Source organism: Hyla sarda, chromosome 7 (genome assembly GCF_029499605.1).
Source record: "Hyla sarda isolate aHylSar1 chromosome 7, aHylSar1.hap1, whole genome shotgun sequence".
Taxonomy (NCBI): Eukaryota; Metazoa; Chordata; class Amphibia; order Anura; family Hylidae; genus Hyla; species Hyla sarda.
Window position 1 is genome coordinate 184,890,604 of NC_079195.1, and position 25,796 is coordinate 184,916,399.

The 25,796-nt window shown below is 44.8% G+C and overlaps 1 protein-coding gene across 1 annotated transcript in view; it reads right to left on the reverse strand.

The window, feature by feature from the left end:
* Window positions 1-25,796, reverse strand: part of LOC130283200 (zinc finger protein 836-like) — a 46,021-nt gene that overhangs the window by 13,851 nt on the left and 6,374 nt on the right. The window contains exons 2-5 of the mRNA XM_056532405.1: window positions 23,184-24,296; window positions 19,516-19,642; window positions 19,306-19,419; window positions 13,643-14,456 (exon numbers count right to left, since the gene is read on the reverse strand). Of these exons, the coding sequence (XP_056388380.1) occupies window positions 13,643-14,456; window positions 19,306-19,419; window positions 19,516-19,642; window positions 23,184-24,275 (2,147 nt within the window). The 5' untranslated portion in view covers window positions 24,276-24,296. The remainder of the gene's footprint in view (window positions 1-13,642; window positions 14,457-19,305; window positions 19,420-19,515; window positions 19,643-23,183; window positions 24,297-25,796) is intronic.

Consider the following 25,796-nt stretch of genomic DNA (forward strand, 5'->3'; position numbering starts at 1 on the left):
TGAGGGGTCCAAATACAGAGGGCTGGACAAGCAGTGTGCTCTGTGCAAACTCCTGGCTTGTCTATCATCCTGCTGTGTGAGCCCATAGCATGTCACAGAGCCTCACTGAACAGAGCCCTGCTTGTCCTCAGTGTGTGGAGTCCTGCTTGTCCTCAGTGTACGGAGCCCTGCTTGTCCTCAGTGCACGGAGCCCTGCTTGTCCTCAGTGTACAGAGCCATGCTTGTTCTCAGTGTACAGAGCCCTGCTTGTCCTCAGTGCACAGAGCCCTGCTTGTCCTCACTGCACAGAGCCCTGCTTGTCCTCAGTGTACAGAGCCCTGCTTGTCCTCAGTGTACAGAGTCCTGCTTGTCCTCAGTGTACAGAGTCCTGCTTGTCCTCAGTGTACAGAGTCCTGCTTGTCCTCAGTGTACAGAGTCCTGCTTGTCCTCAGTGTACAGAGTCCTGCTTGTCCTCAGTGTACAGAGTCCTGCTTGTCCTCAGTGTACAGAGCCCTGCTTGTCCTCAGTGTACAGAGCCCTGCTTGTCCTCAGTGTACAGAGCCCTGCTTGTCCTCAGTGTACAAAGCCCTGCTTGTCCTCGGTGTAAAGAGGCCTGCCAGTCCTCAGTGTACAGAACCCTGCCAGTCCTCAGTGTACAGAACCCTGCCAGTCCTCAGTGTACAGAGCCCTGCTTGGCCTCAGTGTACGGAGTCCTGCTTGTCCAGAGGGCACGGAGCCCTGCTTGTCCTCAGTGTATGGAGCCCTGCTTGTCCTCAGTGTACAGAGCCCTGCTTGTCCTCAGCGTACAGAGCCCTCCTTGTCCTCAGCGTACAGTACCCTGCTTGTCCTCAGCGTACAGAGACCTGCTTGTCCTCAGCGTACAGAGCCCTGCTTGTCCTCAGCGTACAGTACCCTGCTTGTCCTCAGCGTACATAGCCCTGCTTGTCCACAGTGTACGGAGTCCTGCTTGTCCTCAGTGTACGGAGCCCTCCTTGTCCTCAGTGTACAGTACCCTGCTTGTCCTCAGTGTACAGAGACCTGCTTGTCCTCAGTGTACAGAACCCTGCTTGTCCTCAGTGTACGGAAACCTGCTTGTCCTCAGTGTACGGAGTCTTGCTTGTCCTCAGTGTACAGAGCCCTGCTTGTCCACAGTGTACACAGTCCTGCTTGTCCTCAGTGTACAGAGCCCTGCTTGTCCTCAGTGTACAGAGCCCTGCTTGTCCTCATTGTAAAGAGCCCTGCTTGTCCTCAGTGTACAGAGCCCTGCTTGTCCTCAGTGTACAGAGCCCTGCTTGTCCTCAGTGTACAGAGCCCTGCTTGTCCTCAGTGTACAGAGCCCTGCTTGTCCTCAGTGTACAGAGCCCTGCTTGTCCTCAGTGTACAGAGCCCTGCTTGTCCTCAGTGTACAGAGCCCTGCTTGTCCTCAGTGTACAGAGCCCTGCTTGTCCTCAGTGTACAGAGCCCTGCTTGTCCTCAGTGTACAGAGCCCTGCTTGTCCTCAGTGTACAGAGCCCTGCTTGTCCTCAGTTTACAGAGCCCTGCTTGTCCACCCTCACTTCCTGTTTTTGGACTCCTCATAAAGACACACAGGCAATATCTGCTCCTTGTCCTCAGCGTACAGTACCCTGCTTGTCCTCAGCGTACAGAGACCTGCTTGTCCTCAGCGTACAGAGCCCTGCTTGTCCTCAGCGTACAGTACCCTGCTTGTCCTCAGCGTACATAGCCCTGCTTGTCCACAGTGTACGGAGTCCTGCTTGTCCTCAGTGTACGGAGCCCTCCTTGTCCTCAGTGTACAGTACCCTGCTTGTCCTCAGTGTACAGAGACCTGCTTGTCCTCAGTGTACAGAACCCTGCTTGTCCTCAGTGTACGGAGACCTGCTTGTCCTCAGTGTACGGAGTCCTGCTTGTCCTCAGTGTACAGAACCCTGCTTGTCCTCAGTGTACGGAGTCTTGCTTGTCCTCAGTGTACAGAGCCCTGCTTGTCCACAGTGTACACAGTCCTGCTTGTCCTCAGTGTACAGAGCCCTGCTTGTCCTCAGTGTACAGAGCCCTGCTTGTCCTCATTGTAAAGAGCCCTGCTTGTCCTCAGTGTACAGAGCCCTGCTTGTCCTCAGTGTACAGAGCCCTGCTTGTCCTCAGTGTACAGAGCCCTGCTTGTCCTCAGTGTACAGAGCCCTGCTTGTCCTCAGTGTACAGAGCCCTGCTTGTCCTCAGTGTACAGAGCCCTGCTTGTCCTCAGTGTACAGAGCCCTGCTTGTCCTCAGTGTACAGAGCCCTGCTTGTCCTCAGTGTACAGAGCCCTGCTTGTCCTCAGTGTACAGAGCCCTGCTTGTCCTCAGTGTACAGAGCCCTGCTTGTCCTCAGTGTACAGAGCCCTGCTTGTCCTCAGTGTACAGAGCCCTGCTTGTCCACCCTCACTTCCTGTTTTTGGACTCCTCATAAAGACACACAGGCAATAGCTGCTACATAGCATTATCTACATTATATAAAAAGTTTTTGTTGATGACAGGTAAACTATAATGGTATATTTAAATAGTTCATTTATACATTTCTGTACGCTGCAATACAAAATATGTAAAAAAAAAAAATTTGGGGGTTTACATTTTTTTATTTAACAAAATGGGAAAAGTGGTGTGATTTTAATTTTTTTTATGGAAGTGGTTTAAATAGGGCTTAAAATTGCCGGGTGCTGCTCCAGTCTCTGGGTTTCCGAGACTAGAAATGTGACGTCACACCACGCCGCGGGGGGGTCCCAGCGGTGGGACCCCAGCGATCAGACATCTTATCCCCTGTCTTTTGGATAGAGGATAAGATGTATTTAATTCACATTGATCTGATTCCCCTTCACAGATAATGTTTGCATATTTTTATACTGTAAAATAGTAAATTGCTTTTCAATTTTGAAAACTACCCCCATTTTTTAAAATTTTTCTAAAATTTTTTATTTTTTCAGGACAAAAGAAAAAAAAAATTCTGCCATGGGTTAAATATTTCGAGAAATTTTACATCTTTAGTCAGGTGTCTTAAATTTTAGTTAAAATCTACATAACTTTCCTAGTACCCATAGTGATATACTGAGGACCAGTCATCCTCCTCTACTACCTGCTCCTCCCTCCGCAGTTACTAAAAGCCCTTTTACACTGCCAGTCAGTGCTCATTTAACCCCGTAGGCTGCGATTACACTTTCCCGTACCCCCTCAGTTTTGCTGCATGTTTTTTACTGCCACCCTTTGAGGGTTCATATGGTGTGCCATGATATGTACCTTTTATTGGTACTATTTTGGTGTAGATAGCACTTTTTGATCGCTTTTTATTTATTTATTTTTTTGTCTGGTATATGAGGTCATCAAAAATCAGCAATTATGGCAATATTTTTGCTTGTTTACACTGTTCACCATGCAGGATGTATATTTTATTAGTTCAGAAATAGGGAGAGCTTGGTCCCTCCTATCAGAGACAATCCTGAGGATGAGGAATACATTTTAACCCCTTAAGGACATAGCCCATTTTGGCCTTAAGGACCAGGACAATTTTCATTTTTGCACTTTCCTTTTTTCCTCCTCCCCCTCTTCTAAAAATCATAACGCTTTCAGTTTTGGTACAATTTAAGGGCTTGTTTTTGCGTCACCAATTGTACTTTGTAATGACATCCATAATTTCATCACAAAATCTACGGCAAAACCAAAATATATATATTTGTGGGGTAAAATTTAAGAGAAAAAAAACGCAATTTTTTAACTTTTGGGGACTTCCGTTTCTACACAGTGCACTTTTCTGTAAAAATGACACCTTATCTTTATTCTGTAGGTCCATACGGTTTCAAGGATACCCAATTTACGTAGGTTTTATTTTACTACTTTATAACTACATGCACCAAAATTTGTATGTTTAAAATTGTCCTCTTCTGACCCCTATAACTTTTTTATTTTTCTGCACACAGGGCTATATGAGAGCTGAATTTTTTTGCTTTGTAATTTTTATTGGTACCATTTTAATTTTGATGGGACTTTTTGATCGCTTTTTATTAGTTTTTCTTTGTGGTATATGAAGAAATAAAAAAATGCACAGATTTGGAATTGTGTTTTTTTTTTTTTACATGTACACAATCGACCGTGCAGTTTAAGTAACCTTCTATTTCAATAGTTCTGACATTTACGCTCGTGGCAGTACCACATTTGATTATGTCTATTTGTGATTACATTATTTTGATTTTAAAAAATGGGAACAGGGGGTTGATTCAATCTTTTATTAGGGAAGGGGTTAATTCAGTTTAAAAACTTTTTTCTTTTTTAGTGCCCATAGGCACTAAAACATGCAATTTTTTGGATTGCATACACTGAAGAATGCTATGCCATAGCATAGCATTGATCAGTGTCATCAGTGCTCTCCTGCTCTAGCTTGCCATAGCATTGCCGAGGATGTCTTGATCAGCTGCCCTGAGCTAACTGGCACAGTTAACCCCGTATTTAAGAAATTCTAAAGTGTTATTGCCGGGCCCAATGGCGAAGTCTGGCATTAACTGTGGGTCCTGGTTGCTCATAGCAACCCGGGACCCACCGGGTATGAAGTGCGCTCAGCTTGTGAACACGCTTTAAACCCTGGTAACAGGACCAGGGCGTACAGGTAAGCCCTCGGTCTTAAAGGGGTACTCCACCCCTAGACATCTTGTCTCCTAGCCAAAGGATAGGGGATAAGATGTCTGATCGCGGGGGTCCCGCCGCTGGGGACCCCCGCATTCTACCATGCGGCACCCACTTCCGGAACCGCCAGAGGCCCTCAGGCTAATACCATCGCGACCACGGGGGTGTAAGATCGTGACATCACAACTCCGCCCCCGTGTGACGTCACACCCTGCCCCCTCAATGCAAGTCTATGGGAGGGGGCGTGACAGCTTTCACGCCCCCTCCCATAGTCTTGCACTGAGGGGGCGGGTGTGACATCACATGGGGGCGGAGTCGTGACGTCACGATCTTACGCCCCCGTGGTCGCGATGGTATTAGCCTGAGCGCCTCCGGCGGTTCCGGAAGCCGTTACAGGTGGGTGCCACATGGTAGAATGCGGGGGTCCCCAGTGGCGGGACCCCCGCGATCAGACATCTTATCCCCTATCCTTTGGATAGGAGATAAGATGTCTAGGGGCAGAGTACCCCTTTAAGTACCAGGATGCAAGGGCATACCCTTACGCCCTCCGTCCTTGAGGGGTTAAATTACTGAAGTACCGCTTGTAAGGTTAAAAAATTGAGAAAATATAATTTTAGATAAGCCAGTGATCTTTTAATATAACAAGATAACAAAAACAACGGTGTTGACTCCTGCCACTGCCCATCCTTAACCATTCACCACACCGCAACCAAACCACTGCAATCAATGTCGATCAAGGGATTTCAAAAAAGAAAATACAATTGCCGGTGGGTTAGTGGTACTCATCCGACCCCAGGAGCACGATCGCAGGGTTCCGATGAGTAATAGTGGCAGATCATTGCTCTATTTTACAAAAAATATAAAATAAAAAACATAATTGGTATTGCCGCATGTGGAATTATCAGATTCAAATATAATGTTTATGATCCCACACGGTGAACAGCATATACGTAAATAAAAAATACCAAATATTTTTTTCACATTAAAGAGGTACTCCAGGGAAGTTAATAAAAAATAACAATGCCCCAAAGCCACCAAAATACCTCTTCTGTGTCCCTTGTAGTTATCCATGTGGTTTTTGCAGCTCCTTTGGCCCCTGATGTCTCCTAAATACTTTTTCCTTGTTTGCAGCACAGACTACAACTCCCAGAAGTCAGTGCAGCTCTGTGTAATGGCTGCCAGACAACTACTTTCACTATCTGTGTGCAGGCTTACACTGCAGCACACACACTTGTACAGGTCTTTTCTTTCAGACTATCCTTCCTCCAGCAATAAATCCTGCTCTGCTCTGAAAGCAGAAGTCAGTGATTAGATATTCAGCAGAAAAACTGCAGCTATGTGCTCAGTTGTGACTAAGAATCCTCTGCTTTTTTCTCACAGCTCACAAGCTCCTCACACAGGGAGGGGAGGGGGAGGTGTGGCTGTACAGCAAGAGCTCTACACCAAACAGAAATCAGACAGAAATCAGGTGTTGTCCTGAAGGGTGGAGGATAGTCTCAGTGAGGGGTTTACAGTGGATTTGAGAATTACATTTTTCTCTCACTTTCCTGCTGAAAGAGGGAAACTGCTGTATATAGCTAATGAATGATATTTAGACAAATACATAGGTTGGTGAGAGGGAAAGGATGGGCTATGGGTTTAGTTCCCCGGAGTACCACTTTAAGGATCATTAAAAAAATGAATAAAGAATCCATCCCATCCAAGAAAATGGTAACAATAAATACTACACATCACAGCGCAACAAATGAGCCCTCATGACAACCTGGTATATGGAAAAATGAAATTGTCATAGGGTTCAGAATAGGGCAATTTTAACCCCTTAAAGGGGTTCTCCGATGCTTAAACATCTTATCCCCTATCCAAAGGATAGGGGATAAGATGCCTGATCGTGGGAGTCCCGCCGCTGGGGACCCCCGGGATCATGCACGCGGCACCCCGTTTGTAATCAGTCCCCAGAGCGTGTTCGCTCCGGGACTGATTACCGGCGACTACAGGGCGGGCGGCGTGTGACGTCACGCCTGCGCCGGCGTGTGACATCACGCTCCGCCCCTCAATGCAAGCCTACGGGAGGGGGCATGATAGCTGTCCTTTGGATAGGGAATAAGATGTTTAAGCACCAGAGAACCCCTTTAAGGACCAGAGGTTTTTCCATTTTTGCACTTAAATTTTTTCCTCCTTACCTTTAAAAAATTATAACGCTTTCAATTTTGCACCTCAAAATCCATATGATGGCTTATTTTTTGCGCCACCAATTCTACCTTGTAACGACATCAGTAATTTTACCCAAAAATCTACAATGAAACAGAAAAAAAAAAAATTATTGTGCGACAAAATTGAAGAAAAACACCATTTTGTAAATTTTGGGGGCTTCCGTTTCTACCCAGTACATTTTTGGGTGAAAATTACACCTTCTCTTTATTCCGTAGGTCCATACGATTAAAATGATACCCTACTTATCTAGGTTTGATTTTGTCGTATTTCTGAAAAAATATAACTACATGTATACAAATGTATACGTTTAACAAGGTCATCTTCTGACCCCTATAACTTTCTTCCACATATGGGGCGGTATGAGGGCTAATTTTTTGCGCCGTGATCTGAAGTTTTTAGCGGTACCATTTTTGATTGATCGGACTTTTTGATCATTTTTTCATTATATAAAAAGTGACCAAAAATTAAGTATTTTGGACTTTGGAATTTTTTTGCGCGTACGCCATTGACCGTGCGGTTTAATTAATGATATCTTTTTATAATTCGGACATTTCCGCACACTGCGATACCACATTTATTTTTATTTACACTGTTTTTTTTGTGATTCTAACTTTTATTAGGGAAGGGGTTAAATGATCTTTATTCACTTTTTTCTTTTGCAATGTTATAGCTCCCAGAGGGGGCTATAACACTGCACACACTGATCTTTTACATTGATCAATGGTTTCTCATAGGAAACCATTGATCAATGATTCCGCTGCTTTACTGCTCATGCCTAGATCTCAGGCACTGAGCAGTCATTCGGTGATCGGACAACAGAAGGCAAGGTAAGGGACCCTCCTGCGGTCCTACAGCTGTTCAGGATGCCGCGATTTCACCAATCTGATTGGGGCCTAGAAAATAAATGTACATTTTATGATAAGATGAAGGGTGTCATTATAAACACAATTGGTCATGCAAAAAAAAAGACCTCCGATAGGCCCGTGGATGGAAAAATAAGTTCTAAATAAGTTCTCTCTCATAACAGGAGAGGAGGAAAAGAATGAAAACACAAAAATGAAAAATGGCTGTATCCCCAAGGCCCAAATGAGCTGTGTTCTTAAGGACAATTTTTTTTTTTTAAATTAACAAATAACCATAGCAAATCTCTCCTGCTCTGGACAGTTCCTGACACGGACAGAGGTGTCAGCAGAGAGCACTGTGGACAGACAGAAAAAAAAAAAAAAAAATGTCTGTATCTGTAGTATACAGCAGCTGACAAGTACTGGAAGGATTAAAACATTTTTTAATAGAAGTAATTTACAAATCTGTTTAACTTTCTGGCACCAGTTGATTTAAAATAAATTGTTTTCCACCAGAGTACCCCTATAAGAACTTGATGTCGAGGTGTCAGGGTGTAGTGCTAAGGCGAATGAGGGACATTTACGAAGACTAGTGTAAGTTTTGAACTTGTTTGGAGCACAAAGGTTGCAGAGAAAGTGGTGGGTGTGTGCCAAATTCATGAAATGGCCCACCGACTTTAACCTGTTGGGGACGAAGGGCGTATGCATACGCCCTTGCATCCTGGTACTTAAGGACGAAGGGTGTATCCATACGCCCGTGGGAATTTCGGTCCCCGCCGCGCACCGGGCGGGGACCGGGCCGGGGTGACTGCTGATATCTATCAGCAGGCACCCCATGCAAATGCCCAGGGGGGGTCATTAGACCCCCCATGTCGGCGATCGGCGCAAATTGCAAGTGAATTCACACTTGCGATTTGCGCCGATTCCGGGTCATTACGGGTCTATGGTGACCCGGAATAGAAGGGGGATCGCGGGTGTCTAAGACACCCACGATCCCCCTAAAGCGATAGGAGTGAGGTGGCAGGGTTGCCACCCCTCTTATCTCTGCTATTGGTGGTCTAGACGCGACCAGCAATAGCAGATCTGGGGCGGAGGGGTTTACTTTCGTTTTCCCCGTCCTGCCCTCCCACAATAGGCGGGGCAGAACGGGGAAAACGAAGAGGAGCGGCGCCGGAGTCCACTTACCCCTCCAGAGGCAGCGGAGTGACGGGGATCGGCGGGCGGCGATGGAGATCTGCGGCGGCGCGCGGCAGAAGAGGACGGCTCCCGGATGCGACGGAAGCCGGTGAGTAGTTGCATAGCAACATCTAGAGGGCCACAGTCTGAGACCGCTATAGTGGTCTCTAGACTGTAGCCCTCCAGATGTTGCAAAACTACAACTCCCAGCATGCCCAGACAACTGTTTGCTGTGTGGGCATGCTGGAATTTGTAGTTTTGCAACAGCTGGAGGTCTGCAGTTTAGAGACCACTGCACAGTGATCTCTATACTGCCCTCTAGATCTTGCAAAACTACAACTCCTAGCATGCCCACACAGCTGTTTGCTGTCTGGGCATGCTGGGAGTTGTAGTTTTGCAACATCTGGAGGTCCACAGTTTGGAGATCACTGTTCAGTGGTCTCTAAATTGTAGCACTCCAGATGTTGCAAAACTACAAATTCCAGCATGCCCACACAGAAAACAGCTGTCTCGGCATGCTGGGAGTTGTAGTTGCGTACCTCCAGCTGTTGCATAACTACATCTCCCAGCATGCCCTTCTGTGATCAGTCAAGCTGGGAATTGTAGTTTTGCAACAGCTGGAGGCACACTGGTTGGTAGCAGAACCTAACTCAGTATTTTCCAACCAGTGTGCCTCCAGCTGTTTCAAAACTACAACTCCCAGCATGTACTGACAGACCGTGCATGCTGGGAGTTGTAGTTTTGCAACAGCTGGAGGCTCATTGGCTGGGAAATACTGAGTTAGGTAACAGAACCTAACTGAAGGTTTTCCAACCAGTGTGCCTCCAGCTGTTGCAAAACTACAACTCCCAGCATGTACTGACAGACCGTGCATGCTGGGAGTTGTAGCTTTGAAACAGCTGGAGGGTCACATGTGGGGGGGTCCACTGTTCTGGCACCACGGGGGGCTTTGTAAATGCACATGGCCCCCGACTTCCATTCCAAACAAATTATCTCTCTAAAAGCTCAATGGCGCTCCTTCTCTTCTGAGCATTGTAGTTCGCTCGCAGTGCACTTGACGTCCAAACATGGGGTATTTCCATACTCAGAAGAAATGGGGTTACAAATTTTGGGGGGCATTTTCTCCTATTACCCTTTGTAAAAAAGTTAAATTTGGGGAAAAAACTGCATTTTAGTGGAAAAATATATTTTTTCATTTACACATCCGACTTTAACAAAAAGTTGTCAAACACCTGTGGGGTGTTAAGGCTCACCATACCTCTTGTTACGTTCCTTGAGGGGTGTCGTTTCCATAATAGTGTGCGATGTGGGGGGTTTTGCTGTCCTGGCACCATAGGGGCTTCCTAAATGGGACATGCCCCCCAAAAACCATTTCAGAAAAACTCACTCTCCTAAATCCCATTGTTGCTCCTTCGCTTCTGAGCCCTCTAGCGCACCCGCCGAACACTTGACATACACATGAGGTATTTTCTTACTCGAGAGAAATTGGGTTACAAATTTTGAGAGGATTTTTTTCCTTTTACCCCTTGTAAAAATTCAAAAACTGGATCTACAAGAACAAGTGTGTAAAAAAATGAAGATTTTGAAATTTCTCCTTCACTTTGCTGCTATTCCTGTGAAACACCTAAAGGGTTAACATACTGACTGAATGTCATTTTGAATACTTTGAGGGGTGCAGTTTTTATAATGGGGTCATTTATGGGGTATTTCTAACCAGAAGACCCTTCAAATCCACTTCAAACCTGAACTGGTCCCTGAAAAATTCCGATTTTGAAAATTTTGCGAAAAATTTGAAAATTGTTGCTGAACTTTGAAGCCCTCTGGTGTCTTCCAAAAGTAAAAACTCATCAATTTTATGATGCAAACAAAGTAGACATATTGTATATGTGAATCAATATATAATTTATTTTGAATATCCATATTCCTTATAAGCAGAGAGCTTCAAAGTTAGAAAAATGCAACATTTTAAAATTTTTCATGAAATTTTTGAATTTGAAGAAAGGATGCAAGTATCACCGAAAATTTACCACTAACATAAAGTAGAATATGTCACGAAAAAACAATCTCGGAATCAAATTTATAAGTAAAAGCATTCCAGAGTTATTAATGCTTAAAGTGACAGTGGTCAGATTTGCAAAAAATGCTCCCGTCCTTAGGGTCATAATGGGCTCCGTCCCCAAGGGGTTAATGAATCCATATAGAACTGTTCTTCATTCTGGTTAAATGGCGCAGTGAAGTGGCGGCTATGCGACAATTGTATCAATTGTCTCATGGATCTTGATACAATTGTCGCATAGAGCCATTTCGATAGTTCTATAGGTTAATAACTTCTAAATCTGGCCTGTGAAACATTTCACAAAAGGTGCACATGATAAAGCTGTGACCACTTATAATAACACTAAATAAGAACACTTCATGGTAATGAAATTTAAATGTTCTAAATGAAATGTTGCACGGGGCCACCCTGCGACTTTTCATGTGACAAATTTAGATGAAAAAAGCAGTCTTTATCGTTTGATAAATTCCCTTCAATGCATGAAACTCTAGCCCCTTAAGGATGCAGGGTTTTTCAGTTTTTGCATTTTCGTTTTTTCCTCCTTACCTTTTAAAAATCATAACCCTTTCAATTTTCCACCTAAAAATCCATATGATGGCTTATTTTTTGCGTCACCAATTCTACTTTGCAGTGACATTAGTCTTTTTACCCAAAAATCCACGGCGAAACAGAATAAAAAAAAATCAATGTGCGACAAAAGCGAAGAAAAAACGCCATTTTGTAATTTTTGGGGGCTTCCGTTTCTACGCAGTGCATACCGGTAAAAATGACATCTTATCTTTATTCTGTAGGTCCATACGGTTAAAATGATACCCTACTTATATAGGTTTGATTTTGTCGCACTTCTGGAAAAAAATCATAACTACATGCAGGAAAATTTATACGTTTAAAATTTCCTCTTCTGACCCCTATAACTTTTTTATTTTTCCACGTACAGGGCGGTATGAGGGGTCATTTTTTGCACCGTGATCTGAAGTTTTTATCAGTAACATTTTTTGTTTAATCTGACTTTTTGATCACTTTTTATTCATTTTTTAATGGTATAAACAGTGACCAAAAATACGCTTTTTTGGACTTTGGAATTTTTTTTATGTGTACGCCATTGACAGTGCGGTTAAATTAACGATATATTTTTATAGTTCGGACATTTACACACGCGGCGATACCACACGTTTATTTACACTGTTTTATTTTTTTTATGGGAAAAGGGGGGGTTATTCCAACTTTTATTAGGGAAGGAGTTAAATGACCTTTATTAACACTTTTTTTTAAACTTATTTTTTTGCAGTGTTATAGCTCCCATAGGGACCTATAACACTGCACACACTGATCTCTTACACAGATCACTGGCGTGTATTAACACGCCTGTGATCAGTGTTATCGGCGCTTGACTCCTCCTGCCTGGATCCCAGGCACGGAGCAGTCATTCGCCGATCGGACACCGAGGAGGCAGGTAAGGTCCCTCCCGGTGTCCTGTAAGTTGTTCAGGACGCCACGATTTCACCGCGGCGGTCCCGAACAGCCCGACTGAGCAGCCGGAATAGTTTCACTTTCGCTTCGTCGTTAAAGAGCTAGACAAGCCTTAAAGGGGTACTCTACTGGATTTTTTTTTAAATCAACTGGTGCCAGAAAGTTAAACAGATTTGTAAATTACTTCTATTAAAACATCTTAACCCTTCCAGTACTTATCAGCTGCTGTATACTACAGAGGAAGTTCTTTTCTTTTTGAATTTCCTTACTGCCTGACCACAGTGCTCTCTGCTGACACCACTGTCCATTTTAGGAACTGTCCAGAGTAGGAGCAAATCCCCAAAGCAAACCTATCCTGCTCTGGACAGTTCCTGACATGGACAGAGGTGTCAGCAGAGAGCACTGTGGTCAGACAGAAAAGAAATTCTAAAAGAAAAGAACTTCCTGTGGAGCATACAGCAGCTGATAAGTACTGGAATGATTAAGATTTTTAAATGGAAGTAATTTACAAATCTGTTTTGCTTTCTGGCACCTGTTGATTTAAAAATAAAAAAATTTTCCAGAGGAGTAGCCCTTTAAGAATTGTGTAGCTCTAAATTGGGTGGATAATGCTGGTCAACAATCCCTTCATTTTGGGAATTAGGACAATCCCACATACCTGATAATGCTATGACATGCATATGAGAAGATACATTTTTTGGCCTGCTCCCTTGGCCCTTATGCAGACATCTTCACTTAAAGAACAAGAATACAAGGCAGCCAAAACTTGACTAAACATCTGTATTTGTGCAAATTATAGATACCAAGTTCTACTCTCTCTCCTCACTCAATGGAATATAGTAAAATAGAATAATTACACATATTTACTGCAAAACACTAGGAAAATATGTTTTACTGTTTTTCTGGGTAACCAAAAAAAAAACAAAAAAACACTTTTATTGGTGAATAAACACAAGGTGCAAACAAAGTGAGTGGCATAGAAATGCTCTCATCTTTAAGGCTTCGGATGTTGGTGGACAGCGCAGAGTTTAGAAATAGCACCCACATTCATCTAGTTCTGTGTTTCCCAACCAGGGTGCCTCCAGCTGTTGAAAAACTACAACTCCCAGCATGCCCGGACAGCCGTAGGCTGTCCGGGCATGCTGGGAGTTGTAGTTTTGCAACAGCTGGAGGCACCCTGGTTGGGAAACACTGATCTAGTTCATCCATGGCTGTCGTATTTTATATGAATTGCTTCCTCAGTGAGTGATCTTCCTCAGCTTTGGAGCTTTAGTTCTTTTGGCAGAACAGACTCCCCATCCTGAATTTGCTTGAGAAGAAGAAGTTGACCTTGCTGTTCAGAATCAGGAAATAATTGTGACGTTGCGTGTTCCTGTCGATGCTTCTCGTAGCTTGGTTTGCTACTGAAACGTTTTCCGCAGAAATCGCATGAGTATATATGTTCCTCCATGTGAATTCTCTGATGTTCATTAAATTCCTCCTCCTCCGTGAAGCCTTTGCCACAGATCGAACACAGAAAAGGTTTCTCTCGATTGTGAATCATTTCATGTTTTCGTAGGGAGTACTTTTTAGCAAAACGTTTCCCGCATTCGGCGCAAACATATGGATTCTTTTTCAAGGTTACCCCAAGATGCTTATCGAGCAATTGCTGAGTAGAGAAACGTTTCCCACATCTGGGGCATATAAATGGTTTTTCTCCAGTATGAGTCAACTCGTGTTTCGTCAAGGCTTTAACATTCTTGAACGGCACCTTGCACTTAAAACAAGAGAAGCCATTCTCAGACGGGTGGAATTTCTGGTGCGAGACAAGATCACAAAAACGCTTGAAGCGTCTTTCACACCTGAAACACTTAAAAGGTCTCTCATCTATAGCTAGCAATGGATTCACTTGACAAAATGGCCCCTCAGAAAATCCTTGTTGTGATGCCGAAAGGTCCATTGCAGCCCCTGACATCATGTCCTCAGTTTGCTGTATACAGAAGGTCAGAAAGTCATCAATGCTTTTCCTCAAACGTTCAGAGAACTTTTGTAAATTGTATTCTTCTTCTACAATGGAATTTACAATTTTCTCGCCTGTTGAATCTGTTGAAAGTTAACAATTTTTTTTTTACAATATACAATTTTTTATTTTTTTTTTACAATATATATGAAAGAGCCTGCTGCAGGCCCAGTGTTCTGGCAGAAGGTTAAAGGATAGGGATGCTGCAGGGAGAGAGGGAGGCCTGGTTGACTAGGGAACCATATGTGCTAAAATAGTATTCCTTTGCAAAAGAGGCATCTGGCAAAATTAGGTTATCTATGCAACCTTAGGGGTACTCCGTCCCTAGACATCTTATCCCCTATCTAAACGATAGGGGATAAGATGTCAGAACGCCGGGGTCCCGCTGCTGGGGACCCCCGGGATCGCCACTGAGGCACTGCGCTATCATTACTGCACAGAGCGAGTTCGCTCTGCGCGTAATGATGGGCAATACAGGTGCTGGAGCATTGTTACGTCATGGCTCCACCCTTCGTGATGTCATGGACCGCCCCCTCAATACAAGTCTATGGGAGGGTCGTCACACCCCCTGCCATAAACTTGCATTAAGGGGACGGGCCGTGATGTCACGAGAAGCGGAGACATGACATCACGCTGCTCCGTCCCCTGTATTGTCTGTCATTACGCGCAGAGCGAGCTCGCTCTGTGCAGTAATGATAGCGCAGTGCCGCAGCGGCGATCCCGGGGGTCCCCAGCAGCGGGACCCCGGCGATCTGACATCTTATCCCCTATCCTTTGAATAGGGGATAAGATGTCTAGGGGCGGAGTACCCCTTTAACACCCACTCTCCATGTAAAGACACTGCCACCGACACATAAGAGGATTAATGTTCATGTCAAGATGCCTTAAAGGGGTATTCCCATCTCATTATTTTACTTTTCCAGCCACCGATTTGCCTGCCAGATGTGGTCAGAAAAGCCGGAAGCGGGAAAGTTACCCAATTTGCGTAACTCCTATTGACTTTAAAAGGAAAACTGGTCAGCTTTCTATCCCCGCACTAACCAGTGGTACTGGCTGGTCGTGCGGGGGACGCTGATCAGTTTGATGCTTACCGTACCCGGATCCGCCACGCCGTGCGGCCCTAATCTTCTATTTTCTGTATATGCTAATGAGGTGCTAACTGGCACCAGCCAGGCTAACTGGCCCTCTGACGTCAGTGCTGCCTGCCGAAGCGCCGCCCAGCTCATCAATATTCCTCCCCTCCCTCCGCCTCTCCCTCTTCTACCTGCTCTGTAAGAAGAGAGAGGGGATGAATATTGATGAGTCGGGCGGCACTGCGGCCAGTAGCACTGACGTCAGAGTGCCAGTTAGCACCTCATTAGCATATCCCGAAAATAGAAGATTAGGGACGAACGGCGTGGCGGATCCGGGCACGTTAAAAATCAAACTGATCAGCATCCCCCGCACTACCAGCCAGTACCGCTGGTTAGTGTGGGGGGAGAAAGCTGACAGTTTTTCTTTAATGGGAATTGCGCGAACAGTGTAGCCCAGCAAATTGCTCTGTTTACATAATATTGAAAAGCGTAGGTCGCTGGGCTAAGTCATTTGCATAACTCCTATTAAAGGGAACCTGTCACCAAGTTTTATCCTACATAATAAATGGTGACACATAATAGAGGTTAATATCACGTGTCCAACCATGCCTGGATGTCTGCTGGTACATTTAAAAATGTGGAAAAAACTATTTTTATAAATGTCACATGTAGTATGTAAATGAGGCTCAAGTAGTGAGTTGGGCATGCAGCTGCTAAAGTAGTCATGGCTCCCCGGGCTGTAATCATGACTATTCAGGCTCTAATAATGTCTATCTAGGTAGGATTGAGCAGATCAGTCAGGGCCTGATGTCAGTGCTCATAGCTGGGCTGTGAATCATTTCTGGATAGGAAAGTTTAAAGCCTGAATAGGCGTAATTACAGCCCGGGGTGCCATGGCTACTTCAGCAAGTCATATGCCTGGTGGCTACTTCAGCAAGTCATATGCCTGGTGGCTACTTCAGCAAGTTATATGCCTGGTGGCTACTTCAGCAAGTCATATGCCTGGTGGCTACTTCAGCAAGTTATATGCCTGGTGGCTACTTCAGCAAGTCATATGCCTGGTGGCTACTTCAGCAAGTCATATGCCTGGTGGCTACTTCAGCAAGTCATATGCCTGGTGGCTACTTCAGCAAGTCATATGCCTGGTGGCTACTTCAGCAAGTCATATGCCTGGTGGCTACTTCAGCAAGTCATATGCCTGGTGGCTACTTCAGCAAGTCATATGCTTGGTGGCTACTTCAGCAAGTCATATGCCTGGTGGCTACTTCAGCAAGTCATATGCCTGGTGGCTCCTTCAGCAAGTCATATGCCTGGTGGCTACTTCAGCAAGTCATATGCCTGGTGGCTACTTCAGCAAGTTATATGCCTGGTGGCTACTTCAGCAAGTCATATGCCTGGTGGCTACTTCAGCAAGTCATATGCCTGGTGGCTACTTCAGCAAGTCATATGCCTGGTGGCTACTTCAGCAAGTCATATGCTTGGTGGATACTTCAGCAAGTCATATGCCTGGTGGCTACTTCAGCAAGTCATATGCCTGGTGGCTACTTGAGCCTCATTTACATACTGCATGTGGCATTTATAAAAGTTGTTTTCTCCACATTTACAGACCTGCCAGCAGATATCCAGGCCTGGTAGGACACATAATATTAACCTATATTACGTGTTGCCACTAGTTATATACGGTAAAACTAGGTGACAGGTTCCTTTTAAAGTCAACGGAAGTTACAAAAATTGCATAACTTCCTTTCGGCTTTTCAGACCACCTCTGGCAGTCAAAAACAAGCCAGAGGTGGCCAGAAAAGTGAAATTACAAGATAGTTAACCCCTTTAAAAGAGGTTAGGGCTATGAACTGATTTAAAGGGGTATTTTCCTCTCTCCTAATGGCTTCTTGGCCCCCTCTGGCCGAAGTGGGCGAGTAATGTAATTTGCTTAGCTCCTATTGATGTTAATGGGAATTTCCTCAGGATAGGGGCTAAGTGTCTGATTATATATAGTATAGTATATGATAGTGAGGGTGGGGCCCCCAAAATCTCAATAATGGACACCCAAGTTTTACCTCCGAATAAAAAGACAAGTCATGCATGCACACTGCAGCTGCATTCATTGTCTATGGAGCTGCTGGAGGTAGCTTAGTACAGTTCTTAGCTTTCATCAGCAGCTCAAAAGACAATACAGGGAGTGACAGCGCACATGCTTAAAGGGGTACTTCGGTGGAAAACTATTTATTTTTTTTAAATCAACTGATGGCAGAAAGTTAAACAGATTTGTAAATTACTTCTATTGAAAAATTTTAATCCTTCCAGTACTTATCAGCTGCTGTATACTCCAGAGGAAGTTCTTTTCTTTTTGAATTTCCTTTCTGTCTGACAACAGTTCTCCATGCACAGTGTCCATGTCAGGAACTGTCCAGAGCAGGAGCAAAGCCCCATATCCTGCTCTGGACAGTTCCTGACTGTGGTCAGACACAAAAAAAATGCAAAAAGAAAATAACTTCCTCTGTAATACACAGCAGCTGATTAAGATTTTTAAATAGACATAATTTACAAATCTGTCTAACTTTCTGGCACCAGTTGATTTAAAAAAAAAATTTTTTCACCGGAGTACCCCTTTAATTTACCGTTCCATTCTTAGGTTTGACTCGGGTGCCTGTTTTTGACATTGTGGGAGGTCCCAGCCATCAGAACTCCCCCCTCCGCATGATCAGACACTTATCCCCTATCCTGTGGATAGGGGATAAATTGGAGTTTTAAGTAATTTTACTTAAAGTAAAAAATGCTTATTGTACTTTGACATTATTAATAATTTTTCACTTTTTAGGTTACCGTACTTTTTTATGTACTTGCATCTTTACATTCCACTTCATCACTTTTCTGCTTAAAGGGGTAGTCCAGTGGTGAAAACTTAACCCCTATCCTAAGGATAGGGGATAAGTTTGAGATTGCGGGGGTCCGACTGCTGGGGCCCCCTGCGATCTCTCTGTACGGGGGCGGGGCTCTCCGGCCAGATAGCAGGTGTCGACCTCCACACGAAGCGGCGGCCGACACGCCCCCTCAATACATCTCTATGGCAGAGCCGGAGATTGGCGAAGGCAGCGCTTCGGCTCTGCCATAGAGTTGTATTGAGGGGGTGTGTCGGCCGCCGCTTCGTGCGGAGGTCGACACGCCCCCTTCCCGCGGGCTGTTGGGGCACCGTACAGGAGATCGCAGGGGGCCCCAGCGGTTGGACCCCCCCGCGATCTCAAACTTATCCCCTATCCTTAGGATAGGGGATAAGTTGTTCACCACTGGGTTCACCACTGGACTACTCCTTTAATCATATTTGAAATTATAGTAGACAGGTATGCCCTGTGCATATAAAGGGGAACTCTGGTACTTAACAACTTGTTCCCCTATCTACATGATATGGGATAAGTGTCTGATCACGGGGTCTCTGACTGCTGGGACCCCCCGTCTCTCCCCATGCACAGAGCTCTGTATTTCTGGCTCTCCCATAGAGATGTATGAAGGGGGTGTTTCTCTGTGCACAGCCGTGGCCGCTCCGTACATGGGGAGAGCTGGGGTACAGGAGATCAAGAGCAGAGCAGGAGATCGCAGCGGTCCCAGTGGTCAGGCCCACCGTGATCAGACACTGTGGATAGAGGATACGTTGTTAAGTATCAGAGTTCCCCTTTAGGGTACGTTCACACATACAGGATCCTGTGCAGATTTGATGCGCAGGATTTGTAACTGCAGATTCGAAGCTGTGCTCAGTCATTTAGTTTACATTGAAATCTGCAGCAGAAAATCCTGTGCATCAAATTCTGCGCATCAAATTTGATGTGAACGTACCCTAAAGGTCTTATGTAGAATTATTACTAACCTTTCCTGAGGAGTCCAGGAATCTGAGACTTGCCAAACTGTTTGGGGTATTTTACATAGAGATCTTCTCCTTGCTCAATCATTGTTATTAATGGTGGTTTAACAGTAATCCAACCTGTGTATATATAAGGACAAGGCTTATCAGAATATGTCCAACCCTCAATCTCACTTCCAGAGTAATTCCTCTCATTAGGAAATAAAGATGTCTTACCAAGTGAATGAAGGGTACGGTAATTCTTCACCATCATCTCCATGTAAAGGTCTTTATCTTCTTCTTTCAAATATTCCCACTCTTCCTTGGAGAAGTAGATGGCCACATCATCAAACTGAATCTGACCCTGAAAAGAAACATTAAGCCTCATAGTAGTTAGATGACATAGTAACATGTAGAGGTCCTATGTGGAAGTGACTACAGTGAGTCCGGCAGCGGTAATGTATAATGTTAGGGTATTATGAGTAGAGAGGAGCGAACTTACAGTAAATTCGATTCGTCACGAACTTCTCGGCTCGGCAGTTGATGTCTTATCCTGCGTAAATTAGTTCAGCCTTCAGGTGCTTCGGTGGGCTGGAAAAGGTGGATACAGTCCTAGGAAAGAGTCTCCTAGGACTCTATCCACCTTTTCCAGCCCACGGGAGCACCTGAAAGCTGAACAAAGTTATGCAGGAAAAGGCATCAACTGCCGAGCCGAGAAGTTTGTGACGAATCAAATTTACTGTAACTTCGCTCATCTCTAATTATGAGGACAAAGTAACAGTCAGCAGGGATGGTATATATATATATATATATTAGAACTATGACAAGACACACTATATCAGTGGTCTCCAACCTGCGGACCTCCAGATGTTGCAAAACTACAACTCCCAGCATGCCCCGACAGCCGTTGGCTGTCCGGGCATGCTGGGAGTTGTAGTTTTGCAACATCTGGAGGGCCGCAGGTTGGAGACCACTGCACTATACGGTCAAGAAGTGTAATCATTCCCATTTCCATAAACAGTTCTGGGCAGCATTTGATACAAAAGATGCGTATATACAAATCTTGGTAAGGGTTAATATGAAAGCAATTGTGTGTTGGGAGTATAATTCAATAAAGGAGTACTCCACTGGAAAAAAAAAAATTTTTTAAATCAATTAAATCAACTGATGACAGAAAGTTAAACAGATTTGTAAATAAACTTTTATTTAAAAAAATGTAACCCTTCCAGTACTTATCAGCTGCTGTATACTCCACATGAAGTTATTTTCTTTTTGAATTTCCTTTCCGTCTGACCACAGTGCTCTCCGCTGACACCTCTGTCCATTTTAGGAACTGTCCAGAGTAGGAGCAAATACCCATAGCAAACCTCTCCTGCTCTGGACAGTTCCTGACTGTGGTCAGACACAAAAGAAATGCCAATAGAAAATAACTTCCTCTGTAATACACAGCAGCTGATAAGAACTGGAAGGATTAAGATTTTTAAATAGATGTAAGCATGTGCAATGTCACTGAAGCCTGCGAGAGCTGTGCCTCGTCATGTCCCGCACACACTTCCCGAGTTTGGTCTCCTGCCAGGCCAGGAGGAGACCAAACTAACTGACTTGCGCAGGCAACAGAACAGAGCCACCTAGCGGCCATTTTTTTTACAATCACATTAAGGGTACGTTCACACGTACAGGATCCTGCGCAGGATTTGTAACTGCAGATTAGAACCTGTGCTTAGTCATTTAGTTTACATTGACATCTGCAGCAGAAAATCATGCACATCAAATCTGCACCGAATACTGTACGTGTGAACATACCCTAAAACATATAAAGGTTGGGAATATTTAGAGTAAGTAAATAGCAAAGTGTCTTATAATTACATAAGGAACAATATGTTAAAAGCTTAGTTTGGTGACAGGTACTCTTTAAATTTATGCCGTAATGTAGCCTGCAACAGCTATATTACAATTCTTAAGAGCACTGAATAATATAACAGTAATCTTCAAACTTAAAGTGTACCAGTCATTTGCAAAAAAAATGTATATAATGTAGATAATAACATTACATTATATTTGTAATATACAGTACAGACCAAAAGTTTGGAAACGCCTTCTCATTCAGAGTTTTCTTTATTTTCATGACTATGAAAATTGTAGATTCACACTGAAGGCATCAAAACTATGAATTAACACATGTGGAATTATAGACATAACAAAAAAGTGTGAAACAACTGAAAATATCTCATATTCTAGGTTCTTCAAAGAAGCCACCTTTTGCTTTGATTACTGCTTTGCACACTCTTGGCATTCTCTTGATGAGCTTCAAGAGGTAGTCACCTGAAATGGTCTTCCAACAGTCTTGAAGGAGTTCCCAGAGATGCTTAGTACTTGTTGGTCCTTTTGCCTTCATTGGGTTCAGGTCCGGTGACTGTGGAGGCCAGGTCATCTGGCGCAGCACCCATCACTCTCCTCCTTGGTCAAATAGCCCTTACACAGCCTGGAGGTGTGTTTGGGGTCATTGTCCTGTTGAAAAATAAATGATGGTCCAACTAAACGCAAACCGGATGGAATAGCAGCCGCTGCAAGATGCTGTGGTAGCCATGCTGGTTCAGTATGCCTTCAATTTTGAATAAATCCCCAACAGTGTCACCAGCAAAGCCCCCCACACCATCACACCTCCTCCTCCACACCAGCACACCTGTGAAGGGAAAACCATTTCAGGTGACTGCCTCTTGAATCTCAACAAGAGAATGCCAAGAGTGTGCAAAGTAGTAATCAAAGCAAAAGGAGGCTTCTTGGAAGAACCTAGAATATGACATATTTTCAGTTGTTTCACACTTTTTTGTTATGTCTATAATTCCACATGTGTTAATTCATAGTTTTGATGCCTTCAGTGTGAATCTACAATTGTCATAGTCATGAAAATAAAGAAAACTCTGAATGAGAAGGTGTGTCCAAACTTTTGGTCTGTACTGTACATTGGCTAAAAAAAAATTGTATATTTTTGGATGAAAAAATTCTGTTTGTCCCTGCAGCTATTTTCTGTGTGTCTCTGTGCAGAGACAAAATAAAGGAAATATGGGTGGACAAGTGGGGCCCTGTGCCCTGAGGACAAGCGGGGCCCTGTGCCCTGAGGACAAGCGGGGCCCTGTGCCCTGAGGACAAGCGGGGCCCTGTGCCCTGAGGACAAGCGGGGCCCTGTGCCCTGAGGACAAGCGGGGCCCTGTGCCCTGAGGACAAGCGGGGCCCTGTGCCCTGAGGACAAGCGGGGCCCTGTGCCCTGAGGACAAGCGGGGCCCTGTGCCCTGAGGACAAGCGGGGCCCTGTGCCCTGAGGACAAGCGGGGCCCTGTGCCCTGAGGACAAGCGGGGCCCTGTGCCCTGAGGACAAGCGGGGCCCTGTACACTGAGGACAAGCGGGGCCCTGTACACTGAGGACAAGCGGGGCTCTGTACACTGAGGACAACCTGGGCTCTGTACACTGAGGACAAGCAGGGCTCTGTACACTGAGGACAAGCAGGGCTCTGTGCACAAAGGCTCTGACACACTCCCCCGGCTCACAAAGCAGGATGATTGACAAGCCAGGAGCCTGCCTAGAGCCCTGCTTGTCCCACCCACACTTCCTGTAATTTGTCTCTGCACAGACACAAAGGCAATAGCTGCAGGGACAGCATTTTCCACCGACAGATGACTCTGGCAACAGCTTTCTCCTCTCATAGCTCTGCCAAGTTCAACATGCAGTTGTCGGCAAAGTCAACATTCTCCGTCAGCTTTCTTATGTGTTCAGACAGCTATAGAAGTCATGGAAATGACTTTTCTGTACAATACCGCTAAATGCCCCCATAGACTTCCACCTCTCCATATTTCTGATTTCATAGGATAATACAACAAATTTGGATAATTTTTGGAAAAATCACTTACAGGCTCATACAACATATATCTATGCCTCCGTATTCGCTGAAGGTCCTGGAGAAATAACTTATCAGCCTGCCAAGCTTCATAGGCAGGTAATACATTTCCTACTGGTCCCATATCCTGTACAAACATAACACTCCTTTGGAGAGACGGATCACTGTCTTGAACACCAGCTTGACTCCCCCAGACAGTCTGCTCCGCCTGGGTGGAACTTTCTTGGAGGGTCTGACAAAATATCAGATTTGAATTCCCACCTTCAGGACACTGGACACCTTGGCTTTTATTTCTCAATGAAATGTTTGCCTGACATCCAATACTCTTATTGATTTTTGCAGTATTGGTGGAGGTGTGTTTCACTTTAGGAACACTATAAGCACTACACGCGACATCAGCATAAGTAACTGTTTCAGACTTAAGTTTTCCTGCTTTTTTTCTGGTTTCCTGAATTTCCTTGTTCACTCGCTTCACCATAATATTTGGTGTAGATAACTCATAAGAGACAGGCGGGAGTCCATGGCTTTTGATCTCACTTGCGATGGTCGACTGTGTTTGGTATTCAGTAGGCTGGAATACCTGTGGCTGTAGTCCAATGAACTGACCTGTAGGACCAATCTGGACTGTGGACGGCTGAAGTATACTTGACTGTCTTTGGAGTCCACCAAGCTGATAAGGTGTTGGTTGAAGTCCGATGGCCCCAACAGAAGAGCCAATCTGGACTGTTGGGGACTGAATTCCACCAAGCTGGAATATTTGAGGTTGGAGGCTTCCAGCTTGGCTTGTGGTAGGCTTAGCTCCAGAAGTCAGACTTGTCAAGGACTGAAGACCATTTGCCTGGATAATAGGCAGGCGAAGACCATTGGCTTGAAGTATGGACAGATTATTTCCCAATGATACTACATTAAGCCCTGCTCCATGTAATGCAGTGACAGGCTGTCCTGCAGCAAGTATCAAGTAAGACTGAAGACCACCAAGCTGTAAGATGGAAGGCTGTTGACCAGCACCAAGCACTAAAGATGGCTGATTATTGGGTTTCTGCATCCCTGTCGCTGAGTCAGCAGACCGTGAGTCCAAAGACTGGTTCCCCGAAGGTTTCTCCATTACTTAAGGACCTTTCTTTTTCTGAAGACAAACGAAAAAACATGTACAGTGTTAGACAATGCATAAAATCCACTTTACATTACCTCTTATCATGCAAAAAATACATCATACTAAGTGTAACTTACCTAAAATACATATTACAGAATAAAGTCATGAAAGAGACAAAGAGATAGGTAAGGCCTGTGCAAACGTTAGCCTTTTGACATGTCCTACAGCAGTGTTTCCCAACCAGGGTGCTTCAAGCTGTTGCAAAACTACAACTCCCAGCATGCCCGGACAGCCTTTGGCTGTCCGGGCATGCTGGGAGTTGTAGTTTTGTAACAGCAGATGGCACCTTGCTTGGGAAACCATGTCCTTAAAGAGGCACTGTCATTATGAAAAGCTTTTCATATTTTGTAGTACTACTGATAAGGTGAATATTTAAAAAAAAAAAAAATTCAGTTTTACAAAAAAAAAATCAAAAATGAAAATAGCCGCCACTAGGGGTCATCTGTCTTTACGCAGACAGACAACTCTGTATTTTGCCGCATACTGGATACCGGCCGTAAAGTGTGTTGGTATGCAGTATAGGAGATCATCATTGCACCACTACAGCCTTCAGATGTTCCTAAACTACAACTCAACAAGAGCTGTATATTCTCCAGCTGTGTGCCTCCAGCTCTTGCAAAACTACAGACAAAGGATGTGTGGGCATGCTGGGAGTTGTAGTTTTGCAACAGCTAAAGGCAACACTGATCTAACACAGTGCATCACAAACACTGCAGCTCTAGCTGTTTCAAAACTACAACTTCCAGCATGCTTGAACAGCCAAAGCTTTCTCTGACTCCTGAATGACAAACATGATCAGACATTCAGGAGTCAGTGAAAGCTGAATGATACACAGTGACAGCTATGTTGATTAGCATCCAGCTTTACTAGGAACAGATAGAAAATGTATGCATAAAAACTACTGTGGAATGATTTGCAGACTGCCAGGCTGCTCCCAGACTCAGATGCAGAGCAGATGAGCTATCCTCAGTGAGGGAGAGAATGGACACGCCCCCTCCAGAAGGCAAGAACACAAAGCAAGTGAGCAACATAAATGCTATTTGTTAGGGATATATAGGTCCTCAGGATAAGGGTTAAAGGGGTACTCCGGTGCTAAGACATCTTATACCCTATCCAAAAGGATAGGGGATAAGATGCCTGACCGCGGGGGACCCACCGCTGGGGACCCCCGTGATTTTCCACGCCGCACCCCGTTAGCATCAGCTCCCGGAGCGTGCTTGCTCCGGGTCCGATTACTAGCAATCACAGGGACGGAGCATAGTGACGTCACTGCTCCGCCCCCTGTGATGTCACGGCTCCGCCCCCTCAATGTAAGCCTATGGAGGGGGTGTGAGCCTATGGAGGGGGTAGGCTTGCGAGCACACTCCGGAAGCTGATACTAACAGGGTGCGGCGTGGAAGATCACGGGGGTCCCCAGCGGTGGGACCCCTGTGGTCAGGCATCTTATCTCCTATCCTTTGAATAGGGGATAAG